Source organism: Lepus europaeus, chromosome 1 (genome assembly GCF_033115175.1).
Source record: "Lepus europaeus isolate LE1 chromosome 1, mLepTim1.pri, whole genome shotgun sequence".
Taxonomy (NCBI): domain Eukaryota; kingdom Metazoa; phylum Chordata; class Mammalia; order Lagomorpha; family Leporidae; genus Lepus; species Lepus europaeus.
The window spans coordinates 120,849,286-120,864,491 of NC_084827.1; the positions used below are offsets into that span (position 1 = coordinate 120,849,286).

Consider the following 15,206-nt stretch of genomic DNA (forward strand, 5'->3'; position numbering starts at 1 on the left):
AGCAATCAGAGAAATGCAAATCAAAACCACAATGAGGTTTCACCTCACCCCGGTGAGAATGGCTCACATTCAGAAATCTACCAACAACAGATGCTGGAGAGGATGTGGGGAGAAAGGGACACTAACCCACTGTTGGTGGGAATGCAAACTGGTTAAGCCACTATGGAAGTCAGTCTGGAGATTCCTCAGAAACCTGAACATAACCCTACCATACAACCCAGCCATCCCACTCCTTGGAATTTACCCAAAGGAAATTAATTTGGCTAATAAAAAAGTCATCTGCACATTAATGTTTATTGCAGCTCAATTCACAATAGCTAAGACCTGGAACCAACCCAAATGCCCATCAACAGTAGACTGGATAAAGAAATTATGGGACATGTACTCCATAGAATACTATACAGCAGTAAGAAACAATGAAACCCAGTCATTTGCAACAAGATGGAGGAATCTGGAAAACATCATGCTGAGTGAATTAAGCCAGTCCCAAAGAGACAAATTTCATTTGTTTTCCCTGATGGGCGACAACTGAGCGCCAAAGGGGAAACCTGTGGAAGTGAAATGGACACTATAAGAAACTATGACCTGATCAGCTCTTGTCCTGACCCTAGATGTACAATGTAATACTTTATCCTTTTTAGTATTTGTTGTTGTTGTTGTTGTTGTTCTAGTACTAGTGGTTGAACTATGTAATTAACACACAATTATTCTTAGGTGTTTAAATTTTAACTGAAAAGTGATCCCTGTTAAATTTAAGAGTGGCAAAGAGAGGGAGGAGATGTACAATTTGGGACATGCACAATCTGACTTGCCGCAAATGATGGAGTTAGAAATGTACCAGGGGATTCCAATACAATCCCATCAAGGTGGCATGTACCAATGCCATCTCACTAGTCCAAGTGATCACAATTGATCACACTGATAGGTCTAAGAATCAAAGGGATCACACAAACAAGACAAGTGTCTGCTAATACTAACTGATAGAATCAAAAAGGGAGAGAAAGATCCAACATGGGAAATGGGATACACAGCAGACTCATAGAATGGCAGGCGTCCTAAACAACACTCTGGCCTCAGAATCAGCCCTTAAGGCATTCGGATCTGGCGGAAGAGCCCATGAGAGTATTGTAGGCATGGAAAGCCAAGACACCATGGAAAAGAAAAAAAAAAGAAGAAGACCTAAATGAAAGATCTCTGTGAGTGAGATCCCAGTGGAAAGAACGGGGCCATCAAAGAAGGAAGTACCTTTCTCTGAAGGGAGGAGAGAACTTCCACTTTGACTATGACCCTATCGGAATAAGATCAAAGTCAGCAAACTCTAAAGGCTTTCATAGCCCTGGCAACTCATGAATAGAGCCTAGGGAGATCACTGACGCCATGAACAGGAGTGTCAAATTGTTAAGTCAGCAACAGGAGTCACTGTGTACTTACATTCCATGTGGGATCTGTCCTTAATGTGTTGTCTAATGTGCAGTGATGCTATAACTAGTACTGAAACAGTATTTTTACACTTTGTGTTTCTGCGTGGGTACAAACTGATGTGTTCTTTACTAATTATATACTGAATCGATCTTCTGTATATGAAGATAATTGGAAATGAAAAAAAAAAAAAACCTTGGTGTTAAATTGGAAATGGCAGAGAAAATTAATTAATTTTTTAAAAAAAATATTATGTAGGATCTCTGTCTTTAATGTGCTGTACACTCTTATTTAATGCTATAACTAGTACTCCAACAGTATTTTTTTTCACTATGTGTTGCTATATGGTGGCAAACGGTTGAAATCGTTACCTAATATATACTAAACTGATCTTCTGCATATAAAGAGAATTGAAAATGAATCATGATGTGATTGGAAGGGGAGAGGGAGCGGGAAAGGGGAGGGTTGCGGGTAGGAGGGAAGTTTTGGGAGGGGGAAGCCATTGTAACCCATAAGCTGTACTTTGGAAATTTATATTCATTAAATAAAAGTTTAATTAAAAAAAAAAAAGTTCATGTAAGAACGCAGCATTTGGGACAAAGATTGAGTCACTGCTTGGGAGACCTGCATTCTGTATGGGAGTGCCTGGGACTGAATCTTGGCTCTTCTACTTCTAATCCAGCTTCCTGCTACTGCATACTCTGGGAAGGCAGCAGGTGAAGGTTCAAGTACATGGTTTCCTGTCACCAGCTGGGAGATCCAAGTTGTGTTCTTGGCTCCTGACTTTGGCCTGGACCTGGCCTAGCTGCAGATGAACAGGATTTCAAAAATTTTTGAACATCCTCCTGTTAAATATATTTCTGAGTTGGACACTAGTCTTCCTGTATTTAAAAGTAGAATAACTCTAACATAATTAAATCTCTATTTGATAAATTAGCATTTTTGATATTTGGGTTTTGCATTTTTACTATTCAGTTCTAATAACTCATGAAGGTATATGGGAATGATCCCTCTATGTCTGTTTCTTTATAATGCTACATTATTGTCCCAAATATCTTGTAATGCCCTTCTGTTTCTGTCTGGAGTAAAATCACATTTGTAACATATCTTGCTTCTTAACAGAACTAAATCATAATAGCATCACCAAGTTGTGTTATCACTTCGAAGTTACAAGAATTCATCTGCTACCGTATAGTATAAAAAGTGAAATTCATTTCCTTTTTAAAAGAAGGTAGCACTATTTTACCCAAACAACAATAGAGAATTGGTGTCCACTTCCATTTGGGCTTATTGCTTTCAGTGTCTCCACAACCACAGCCCTGCAGGAGTATACAGATAAAAGATTCCTGGACTATTCAAAGATCATCTGTTGTTTTTAAAAGACATAGTGAGTCACAGAAAACAGAAACTCAGAGTGCTTTGAGGACTGTCAGAAATGCTTTTTTCTACTCACCCTGCTTCTTTCATATTCTTTCCTTGAGGCAGCAAAGAGCTGCGCATTGGATATGGCGATTCCACAGAACGGGAGATACATCTGCATCACCTGGGGCGAAGAGAGCATTAAGAGCATCAAAACACACGACCACTGATGCATCTACCACTGAACTAGACTCAACATTTCCTATATAGGCCTGACCACAATGTTTTCTTTTGCACCATACACACTGAGTACAGGCTTGTGAATACAAGTGTCTTAACTTCAGAAGGAGATATTTTTCAGAGTTAAATATAATATAGTGTAAATCAAGCTTTAGCTGGGGAATTCATGTCTATGAAGACATAAAGTGAAATCACTTTACGATTATGAGACCTATGTTAGAGGAACTCTATTTAAAGCATTTAGTATTCCTTCCTTGATAAAAGAATGAAGAAGTGAATAAATTGATTTATCTGGAATTTAAGGCTTGTGTCCCTGCTCACATTTGGAGGAAGGCAGAATATAAGTTCATTCCCTTGCACATGTGTATCTGTAGCAGGGGGCTTAGCTTGACCGTAGATCTGTTGGAACAAGATTTAAGCATGCCTGTTGGGATGGGCTCAGCGGGAACCTGGGGGCCAGAGGGTCTGGTAACTTTTGCAGAAGATCTCTAGTCATGTCCACCACTGATGCTTACATAACTGGAAATGAGTGCAAAGTGATAGGATGGCTCTATGGAAACCTGTTGGATGAAAGCCTGGGGAACTTGTGAGAGAGATTTCCTAAGGGAATAAACACACAGCTGCGATGAGCCTGACCCCAGCAAAGAATCTCCCATCACTGCAAGTCTGGGTCTAGGAATCTGCAGGACTGCCTAGAACTTTTACTCAACTTCATCTCCAGAATCTGATTCCAGAGAGAGAGAAGGCAAAAAGAAAACAAGTTATTTCCCTAAAGTCTTCACAACTTGGAATAAAGAAGTGGCATTGCTTTGGAACGTCTCTAAAGCATAGGCAAAGGGCATCTTTTATATCAATCTCTCTGCCTCCGCTTCTCTCTCAGGCTATGGTGCCCTACTGAGAGGGGCAGAGCTGTGGCAACACAGAGCAGATCAGGCCATGTGCAGCAGAGGGCAGCTTGGAGTTCACCATGGGTGAGGGCTGAACACAGAAGACCATAGACTCAGTCAGAAGCACATGTGAAATACTCCAGGGACACCCAGAACAAAATCACCACAAGTGGAAGGTGATCTGGCCAAGGATTCGAAGTAGACAAAAGATGAAGGGCAAATCACATCCCCTACCATTTTTTCTATTAAAATCATGCTTTGGGGGCCAGCACTATGGCACAGTAGGTAAAGACACTGCCCACAGCACTGGCATCCCACTTGGGCACCAGGTCAAGTCCCAGCTGCTCCACTTCCAATCCAGCCCTGCAAATGCACCTGCGAAAGCAGTGGAAGATGGCCCAAGTGCCTGGGTCCCTGCATCCATGTGGGAGACCTGGAAGAAGCTCCTGACTCCTGGCTGTTGTGGCCATTTAGGGAACGAACCAGTGGATGGAAGAGCTCTTTCTCTGCCTCTCCTTCTCTGTAATTCCGACTTTCAAATAAATAAAAAAATCTTTTTTTAAAAATCCTACTTTGGCTACTTGGGCATGCTCAATTCTGATCTATGGTTTCTCAAATATTTTTCAGACCCCCATGGAGGCTTGAAGCTATGGCTTCATTTTTATGGAACAGAGAGAAACAATGGGAGCAGCATTAAAGAAGAGAGCTCTTAAAAAAAAAAAGGCAGCAGCAGCAACTAGCTTTGGGAGAGTCTATCAGCAGGTAGCAGGGCCCTGGCTTCCAGACAGGAGTTTAAGGGCCAATTTACATTATTGGTGGTAGAGGGCAGGGAAATAGCAAAAGGCAGGAAGGGTGTCTGATCAGGTATTAAATGTGGGGCACAATGTTACAGAGACATAGAAATGATTGTAGATAAGGGCCAGGACAAAGCAGAGCCCATTGGTGAGAGCCCTGTGGCGGCTCCAGCTGCAGGGTACAGAGTGAGTCAGGGGCTGAGAACCAGCTGCATCACATATATAGCCAGAGGGGCACAGAATTAGGGCCAGTGGGTGCAACTCAATGTTCCTGAAAGACTGCAAACAGCCCAAAGCACACTGTCAGCCAATGGCAAATCTTATCTTTATCCAAGCTTGCTTCTGTTAAACCTAGTATTTAGTCTAAAAATTATGAATTTCTAAATACTTCTTCCAAATAGGAAAGCTATACTTCATAATTAGTACAATGTACTATCAAGAAAGCATGAAAGTCAGATTGATATGATTAGTCCTTTGATCTACCCCCACTGTGTCTGGAAAAGCACCCCTTAATTCAGCCCTGACAGATGAATGCTATTAACTTGTCACAACCTCAGCAGAATCAACTCTTCAATCCTCCTCCATTTTAAATGTCTAACAAATGCCACTTTTATGAAATTTTCTTATGTAACTATAGAAAGCCCCTTACATCACAATGTAACTCTGATTCTTATCATTCAGTGGAGATGACAAAAACAACAAAATCTCTACTAATGTAAGCCAATTATGAAGCATTTAATATGGCATTTTGAATAGCAAGCGAGGTGCATGCTACCTTATTTTGTGTACCCTAATTTACAGTTTAATGCTTCTCTACAGCAGCATCCAAATAAAAGCCAATGATAAAACCAACATCCCACTTATTGTATTGGATGTGCATATCAGCTCATTTGAATAAGATCTGCCTGTGGTCTAATGTCAGACAATGGGTTAACAATGCAACATACATTATTACTATCTCAAGTTTAATACTGAATTTAATTATATTCATAAGATCATGACTGGTCAGCCTAATCTCTGGGGCCAGACTCAATCACACTACAGAAAAACATGTAGCCATATATATATATATAACATATAGCATATATAAATATATATAAAACAATATAACCATAGTGTACCTAAATAACTATGTAGGAGAAGCAAGAAAACACATTTTTGAAAAGAGGAAGTAAGAAAAAACTGAAACATGTGGAAATTGAAAAACAAAACATTTTTGTATTTTTTTCAATCTCAAAGCAAGGTAACAAATGTCTTTTTCTTTCAAGGAACAAAGATAAGTTACTATATTCTGCTCTTTCTAAAGTTCCTCCTTTCCATATTCATATATATTCTTCACCATCTAGTTTCTGAATGCTAAAAGGTCTAAAAAGCCTTAATGACTAAGAAGCTAATGAATCTGTGCACCGTTGTGCAGCACTTTTCAGCTTGAAAGCACTTTATGAATGTCGGCTAATTAATCTTTACAACATCCTACTCAGAAAGAGAGTTAAACTGAAAAATCATTAAACAGTGTAAAAAAGTCACTTTAGCTCTGGAAACTCATGAAAATACCACTAATAAGCATAAAATCAGAGCACTGGGCCATCCAACTATGTACTAAAGAAAGACAGTAGGTGGCCAGCCTTTTCAAACTCGCAAACCACAGAGAATGCCTATGGGCAGGTCTGGCCCAATTATACATCATTAAAGAATGCTGGATGTTTACACTGGAGATTCCTAGGGCCATCTCTTTCATGGACTCCACTCCTGGAAGGCAAAACAGCTTGATGTGACACACTACCATCCATGAAATAAACAGGTGAGGGGCTTCTGAAAGCTGTTCTCTTAGAATCTCTTCTGCTTCCATGAGTTAACTATAAGGCAAAGCCTCACTGATATGGGTACCACTGATTTGGAACTAGAGGTGCTTTAAGATAATTTTAATTCAAATAGTAAATAAATGCCCAAGTAGAATTATTAGGAAAACAAATCCAAAAATGAAAGCGGTTACATAATTTTCATATAACAAAACATTTTCAGAGTCTTTTTAGGATGAAAATATTTTAAATAGTCAAAAAGAAAAAAAAGAGTTTTGGGTTCCCTAGAGATCACAGAGGAAATCTTTGATTCCATAGGTATCATTTCATTTTGTTTCTACAAAAATTTAAAAAAGGATAATAAGTGGGGCTTTTATTTCAGGAGTCAGAATCATAAATGAATCTTGTTAGTTCATACCAAAACAAAGACAACTGGTTAAAACATGCCTTTTTCTATCAGTTATGTGCCCTCATCAAAGAAAACAGCCTCTAAAATATAAATAGCAGCAAAATATACTAAGTTTGTTTTTTTAAAAATCAGCAGGGAATAGATGATCCAATTCCATATTTTTGAAATTGTCCCTGTAAGAATTAATACTCAGAGATAACAAGATGGCGGAATAGGGAGGGAGCTAACTGCTCTAGTCTAGGGGATGATAGTTAAAAAAAGTGGAGAGAGTGCAAGAGTTGGGGAGGAAACTGCATGGGAAACTCCACACAAATTAGAGGGACACTGTGTATCTACATGGAGGGTGTGGACACCCACCACTCAGGATCCCAGCAGCCAAGAGCCTCAGCACCAGGAAAGTGAGGTGAGACCACTGGCAATAAAGCTGTGGGAAGAGCCTGTTGTGAGCTCAGCTTGGAGTCCACTGGGAGATAGTGTACCTGCCAGCCAAGAGGAAAAAGAAAAAGGGGGGCTCATTTCCCTCTCTCTGACCACCCAGCACTAAAGTCCTGTAACTAACTTAGAGAGGGTGGGCACCATTTTGGACATATGTTAACAGCTGTGCCAGCTTGTGTCTACAAGGACAACAACCAGCTGAGAGGAGATGCCCGAGTCTGGCTGGGAGAATTGACAGGGGGCTGGGTGCTTGTGACTGTGGGAGCCTTGTGTGCTGGGAATGTGAAAACACTGTGCCTGCATGGGAGGGCACAAGGTGTGGCTGGGTCTCTGAGCAGTCGCTGTGGGCAGCTCCACAAGCTCAGGGCTCTCTGATAACCTGGTGAGGGTCATTGCTGCAGGACGCATGCTCTCTGATAAACTGGTGAGGGTCATTGCTGCAGGACGCATTGCTGAGGACTGCACAGATCCTTTGTGTGGTTCTTGTGGCAACGTGCATAAATATTGCACCCACTAGGGCTAGGACCCATTGTTTTGCTTGGAGCAGAGTAGTTGAATGTGAGACTATGCCAACAAAGCGGATCAAACCCTCCTCCTCTGATTAAAAAAAAATGAGACAGAGAGATTTACCAAGCCCAACTTGAGTGTCACCTTGGACACTCCTCTCACTCTGGAGCTCTCAGGTCACCCCCAGCACATGCATCTGGGTATTCACTGAAAGAGCAGACACTCCACTAAGCCACAGAGGCATAATCCAATGATAAAAGCCATCACAAGGGGGAAAAAAGTATCTCCACAAATCCCTAAAAGTAAATGCAAACATTCAAGAAACAAGAATAAGGAAGACAACATGACACCCCCAAAGGAACACAACACTTCAATACTAGAATGTGAAGCTGAAGAAATTTAAGAAACACTAGAAATGGAATTCATAAAATTTATGGGATGCTAACAAATGACTCAATATATGGGTCCTAGGAGTTTCTGAAGGCGTGGAAAGAGAGAATGAATTAAAAGCCTTTTTTAGTGAAATAACTACAGAAAACTTTCCCAGTTTAAAGAAAGAAAAGGAAGTCCAAGTAGAGGAAGCACATAGAACTAACAGACATGACCAGAAGAGATCTCCATCATAAAACATTGTAGTCAAACTCTCCACAGTAAAATATAAAGAAAAGATTCTAAAATGTGCACAAGAGAAATGCCAGATTACTTTCAGAGGATCTCCAATTAGACTCACAGATAGCTTCTCATCAAAAGCCCTACAGGCTAGGAGAGAATAGCGAGATATATTCCAAGTCTTCAGAGAAAAAAACCCTGTCAACCAGAATACTGTACCCTGCTAAGCTCTAATATATGAGCTGACATAGCCATTCTAATATCCTAATATGGGAGTGAATCAGTGGGTAGAAGTGTACTTTCTCTTTGTTACTCTCTCTACCTCCCAAATGAAAAATAATTCTAAAAAATTACTCCCTGGCTATGTGTATAAGGTGTATGCTAAACACAGATGAATTTCATGTTTATTTATTTATTTTTGACAGGCAGAGTTAGACAGTGAGAGAGAGAGACAGAGAGAAAGATCTTCCTTTTTCCGTTGGTTCACCCCCCAAGTGGCTGCTATGGCCAGTGCGTTGCGGCCGGCGCACTGCACCGATCCGAAGCCAGGAGCCAGGTGCTTCCTCCTGGTCTCCCATGCGGGTGCAGGGCCCAATGACCTGGGCCATCCTCCACTGCACTCCCGGGCCACAGCAGAGAGCTGGACTGAAAGAGGGGCAACCAGGACAGAATCCGGTGCCCTGACTGGAACTAGAACCCGGGGTGCTGGTGCCGCAGGTGGAGGATTAGCCTAGTGAGCCACGCCGCCGGCCCGGATTTCATGTTTAGACTTGGGTCCCATTCACCAAGATCGCTCATTATGGATATGAAAGTATTACAAAATCTGAAAAAATATCAGGTATCTTAAACACTCCCAATTCCAACACTCCCAATTTTTGATAAAGGACATACAACCTAAAATAATGTATTAATATTGACTCATCAGTTAAAACAAATGTACCACACTAATGCAAGATCTTAATAATATGGAACATTGTATGTATTAAGGGAAAAGAGTATATGGAATATCTCTGTATTTTGCACCCAATTTTCTGTAAAACTAAAGTTGTTCTGCAAAAAATAAAGACTATTAATTCGAATGTTTATTTTGGAACAAAAGTTATGAAGTACTAATACATGCTACCCACATGAATGAGCCATGAAAATTGTCTGCTAAATGACAGCATAGGAATTACAAAAAGGAAGGATCTCACATAGGAGATCCTGTTTTAAGGAAAATTTAGGTATTTCTTATCAGAAAATAGTCAAAAAAGAATTTTCTGTTCATACATTGTGATATCACAGGATTTTTCTAGCATCAGGATATCAGTGTGGACATCCAAACTAAGTTACTCTGTAGTGTCACATTCTGTGTTTATTGTGCATGGTAAGTAGGGAAACAATATGATCTATTAGCCGAAACTCAAAAATATTTGTATCAAACTGTAGTTCAAACCCATGTCTTACAGGAGCTGTAAAGTACAAAGTCAGATGGAACAAGTGAGCAACATAAGATACATATGTCAACCTGTTTATAAAAATAACCATGACAGGGTTATATAGGTGGATACTCTTTGTCAAAGTTTTTCATACCATGAGAACAAGGAGGCCAAATTTACTGTACCATAATATGCATTCATCTTAGAAAAAGTAATTAAAACTTACAGGCCTTTTTGACTGTATCAAACAGATGACAGCTACTGATTATCAAGTAAGATTCATGATTTCTGAAAATGGAAAGTGATTAATACCCTTATAAAGGGTGCTTGCTAAGCAATAATAGATGAGTTTCTAGTAATAAAATAAGCAAAAGACATAAAAAGGCCATATTAAAAAACAGAGATAATGGGCTGGCGCTGTGGAGTAGTGGGCGAAACCGCCACCTGCAGTGGCGGCATCCCATATGGGCACTGGTTTAAGTTCTGATGCTCCACTTCCGATCTAGCTCTCTGCTATGGCTGGGAAAGCAGTGGAAGCTGGCCCAGGTCCTTGGGCCCCTGTGCCAACATGGGAGACCTGAAAGAAGCTCCTGGCTCCTGCCATCAGATAGGCGCAGCTCTGGCTGTTGCAGCTATCTAGGGAGGGAAGCAGTGGATCCAAGACCTCTCTCTCTCTCTCTCTCTCTCTGCCTCTGCCTCTATGTAACTCTGCCTTTCAAATAAATAAATAAACCTTTAAAAAGAAATGGAGAAAACTAAAAAATTATGAAAAAATCTTCAGCTTAATTAGTGATCAAATAAATGTTAGTTAATGCAAAAAATTAGTATTGGTTTTTATCTGTCAGGCAAAATTTAGAAAGAATGACAATACCCGATGTTGTATGAGTGGGGGTAAATTAATATTCTGATGACTGTTGGTGGGAGTATAAATTGATGGAACCTTTCAGGAGGATGATTTGACAGTAGCTATTAAGATTTTTAATGTACATATTGTTCAAACTTAAGACTGTACTTCCAGAAATCTGTCCAACATTAGTACTGCACAAGTGCACAGAGATGTATTTAAAGGGTAGTTCATAGCAGCATTATTTGTAAGAAAAACTGGAGTGAATATTAATGTCTAATAATGGGAATATTCATTCCTTAGAGCTTCTATAGGACTTAAGAGTGAAATTGATCTCTTTGAATTGACCTGTAAAGATATTTTGCCAAATGAAAAAAGAAGTTGTAGAAAATAACTTTAAAGTGTGATTCCCCTGTGTTTATCAACTTCCCTAAAACTATTTACTGTATGTATGCAATTTATTTTAAACATCTAGAAGAAAACACTATCAATGCTAGCACGGATTGTTCCTTGGGAATGTAGTGGATGATGGGATAGAAAATGAAGGGGAAATTGCAGTTACTTTGTGTGTTTCAATACTTTTTTTAAACAAAAAGTTAAAAATTCTGTGTTTTCTGATGTTATTAAAAATGTACAAGCACATCAGTAAATTATCATTAGTAAAACATTTAGAATATTGTGTAGCATAGGAAAGTGCTATATGAATGTTGAGTATCATAAACAAGTCCCAATATTGGGATTTTTTTCTAAGAAAATAATTAGAGAATGCACAAAGATTTAACTGGAAGGATGTTTAACCTGAGGATTGCTACTCTAAAATTGAAAGCAGCCTAAATGTCCAACAGTGGATAATTGATTAGGTATATTATATTAATATTTATGTTAATTTTAACACCTTTATTGTGTATTCTGCATATCATAACATTCACCCATTTCAAATGAACACTTCAATGATTTTTGGTAGCTTTATGAGTGGTGGTGCAACCATCACTCTAAGTCAGTTTTAGAACATATCATCAATAAAATCCCCTATGCCCACGTATAGTTAATCTTGTTACTACTACTAGCCCAGGCAACCACAAATATACTTTCATTCTCTATATATTTCTTTTTTCTGGGCCATCCAATGGGATATTTGACATGCAGAGTGATGGCTAGTGTAAAAATTGAGAAAAGCAGATATAATATTATCGTGTGATTAGTCTACTGGGTATATGTAAAAGGAGAATGAGAAGAAAGAACATTTGAATGATATACTCCAAAATGTTAATAGCAGTTAGCCCCAAGGGCTAGAAATACAGGCATTTTTTTTTTCTTTTGAAACTTAATATCAGGAAAAATAGTTACAAATTCTCTTAGAAAGGACAAGGCTCCCTCACTGTGTCCTCAGATCCCTCACCACTACTGAAGCATTAGCTACGGCTCTCTCATCCTTGCAATATGGGAAGAACCTATTAATCTTTGTTTCCCTTCCAGAAAAGTCACAAATTTAGACACACAGACTATCCATCCCAATGAGTCATGTTATTGTAATTTTTAATTTTTTAAATGTAAGAACTAATATAAATGTCTTACATATTCTAAAAACTAGGTTTTTTTCCTCAAACCATATTTCTATAAATATTTTTATACCACATACAGAATTTTAAAATACCTCATTAGAAGTTTATTAGACTTTGGCTTAGTATTTTATTGATCATATGTAATAATTTTCAAGAAAAACAGTGAGGAAATATATAACTGCTATTCAGAGAACCACACAAGACCCAGAAGGGATCCTTGTATATCTTCTTTTTTTCATTTTCCAGAAATAATTCATTATTAAAATGCAATATGAATGACATGGATAATAAACCGTCCTATTTTTTTAATTTCTTTCTTTCTTTTTTTTTTTTTTTTTTTTTTTTTGACAGGCAGAGTGGATAGTGAGAGAGAGGGACAGAGAGAAAGGTCTTCCTTTTTGCCGTTGGTTCACCCTCCAATGGCCGCTGCGGCCAGCGCATCTCGCTGATCCGAAGCCAGGAGCCAGGTGCTTCTCCTGGTCTCCCATACGGGTACAGGGCCCAAGGACCTGGGCCATCCTCCACTGCCTTCCCGGGCCATAGCAGAGAGCTGGCCTGGAAGAGGGGCAACTGGGATAGAATCTGGCGACCCAACAGGGACTAGAACCCGGTGTGCCGGCGCCACAAGGCGGAGGATTAGCCTGTTAAGCCACGGCGCCAGCCCTATTTTTTTAATTTCTAGCAATATTCTCCAGTAGAGTTTAAAACAGAGAAAGATATGAAAAATATTCTTAGGGCATTAATATTTAATTAACATAATAGTATCCTACAATGAGTATTATAAATGTAAAAAGCTTGATCAAATTCATAAGTGTCTATGCAAACAAAACACAAAAGCAGTACCAAGTAAATTCAGGATGTTCTGAATATATGACTTTGAAGACCAAGAGAGTTTTAAAGGGTTAGCTCAACAGCAACAGAACTTCTGAAAGGCTAACGATTTATTACTGGATTGGGGTGCATCAATCTCAGCAGGCAAGAGGGAAGCTTTCTACATGATTCATCAGTAGTTCAGCAACACTGCTCATCTTGGATCTTAGAGTAGCCTGGCTGACAAACCAGAAAACTGTCAAAGCAACTACTTTGCTACACCATCAACTCTTTCCACTTTTCACCATAATCAGTTTTTCTGTAACATGTTCTCATTCTTTCCTTAGTTGCTCTTTCTCTTCATGGTTCAAATATTTATATGCAGAGTAAGCAAAAGGAACAGAAATACAAATCCAAAGAAAATGGAGGGGTGAATTAATAAAAATAAGAAAAGAATATAATAAAACAAAAAAATCCTTAAAATTGGCAAATAAATCCAAAAATAGTTCTTGTGGGGAAACACAATAAGACAAATAAATTGCCAGATTTTTAAATTAGAGGTAAAAAAAAAAAACTCATGCTAAAAAGGAAAATATAATCACATTAACAGAAAAAAAGGAATTATGATACATTCCTTTGTACAACACTAAGCTTATATATTTGCAAATATGATGTAATTTTTTTACTTTTGAATCTTGGATGAACATGGAATACTTGTTCATTTTTAAAAGGTACAACTTTTCGGCCGGCGCCGTGGCTTAACAGGCTAATCCTCCGCCTTGCGGCGCGGGCACACAGGGTTCTAGTCCCGGTCGGGGCACCGATCCTGTCCCGGTTGCCCCTCTTCCAGGCCAGCTCTCTGCTGTGGCCAGGGAGTGCAGTGGAGGATGGCCCAAGTGCTTGGGCCCTGCACCCCATGGGAGACCAGGATAAGCACCTGGCTCCTGCCATCGGAACGGCACGATGCGCCGGCCGCAACGCACCTACCGCGGTGGCCATTGGAGGGTGAACCAACGGCAAAGGAAGACCTTTCTCTCTGTCTCCCTCTACTGTCCACTCTGCCTGTCCAAAAAATAAAAATAAAAAAAATAAAAGGTACAACTTTTCAACACATATACATAGGTTTAACTGACTTATTGATTCATAAAGAAAATATAAGTGAACAAAACTGAATCAAGAAGAATGAGAAAAAATAAGTAAAACAAATCACCACAGAAATAACAGAAGGAGAGGTAAAAGAGAGATTCTCAGATGGTTCATAGGCAAATTTGCTCAAACCTTTAAGAACTAGGTAACCCCTATGCTATTCAAATTATTCCAAAATCCAGAGAAAGATAACCATCAAATGTTTTTTGAAGACACAATAATCCTGATAGCACAAAAACAGCACAATAATTAAACTTACTACAATAAACTAAACAGTGGTACACCCATATCTCAGAACGATGCTCAGCAATAAAAGGGAACAAGCTATCAATGTGTGCGACTGCTTGGATGATCTCCAGGGGAAAAAGCTGAGCAGATAAATCCACCTCAAAAGCCACACACTGTACAATTCCATTTACACAACATGCTCCAGAAGATAACATTATAGAAATGGAAAACATTAGCAGTTGCCAGGGGTATACCTGGGCAGCTTGGGGAGATGGCAGTGGATGGGACAGTTCAGCATCTTTACTGACAGGGTGATTACACAGACCTGCGCATGCAGTAACATGACATAGAACTTTATACACACTTCTTTGTAGGGTTACTTCCTGGACATTGGTGCTGTGCTATATGTAATTAACTCAGATGTAACAAAAGGGGGAAACTGGATAAAGAGCAAACCAGACATCTTTGTATTGTCTTTCAGCTTCCTGTAAATTCATAATTATTTCAAAATTTAAAAAATAGGGGTTGGTTGGCATGTGGCCTAGTGGTTAAGATGCCAGTTAAGATGTTTGCATCCCGTATCAGCGGGCCCGGATTTGAATCCCAGTTCTAGCTCCCTATTCCAACTTCTCAGCAATGCAGACCTTGGGAGGCAGGAGCTGGTGGCTTAAGTAGTTGGGTCTGTTCCATCCACAGGGGAAACTGGAATTGAGTTCAGGTTTCTGGCTCCTAAACCCAAA

At 39.4% G+C, this 15,206-nt stretch overlaps 1 protein-coding gene across 1 annotated transcript in view; it reads right to left on the reverse strand.

Annotated features, from left to right (window-relative positions):
- PDE11A (phosphodiesterase 11A) overlaps positions 1–15,206 on the reverse strand; it is a 448,382-nt gene that overhangs the window by 290,329 nt on the left and 142,847 nt on the right. The window contains exon 3 of the mRNA XM_062196428.1: positions 2,873–2,962. Within this exon, the coding sequence (XP_062052412.1) occupies positions 2,873–2,962 (90 nt within the window). The remainder of the gene's footprint in view (positions 1–2,872; positions 2,963–15,206) is intronic.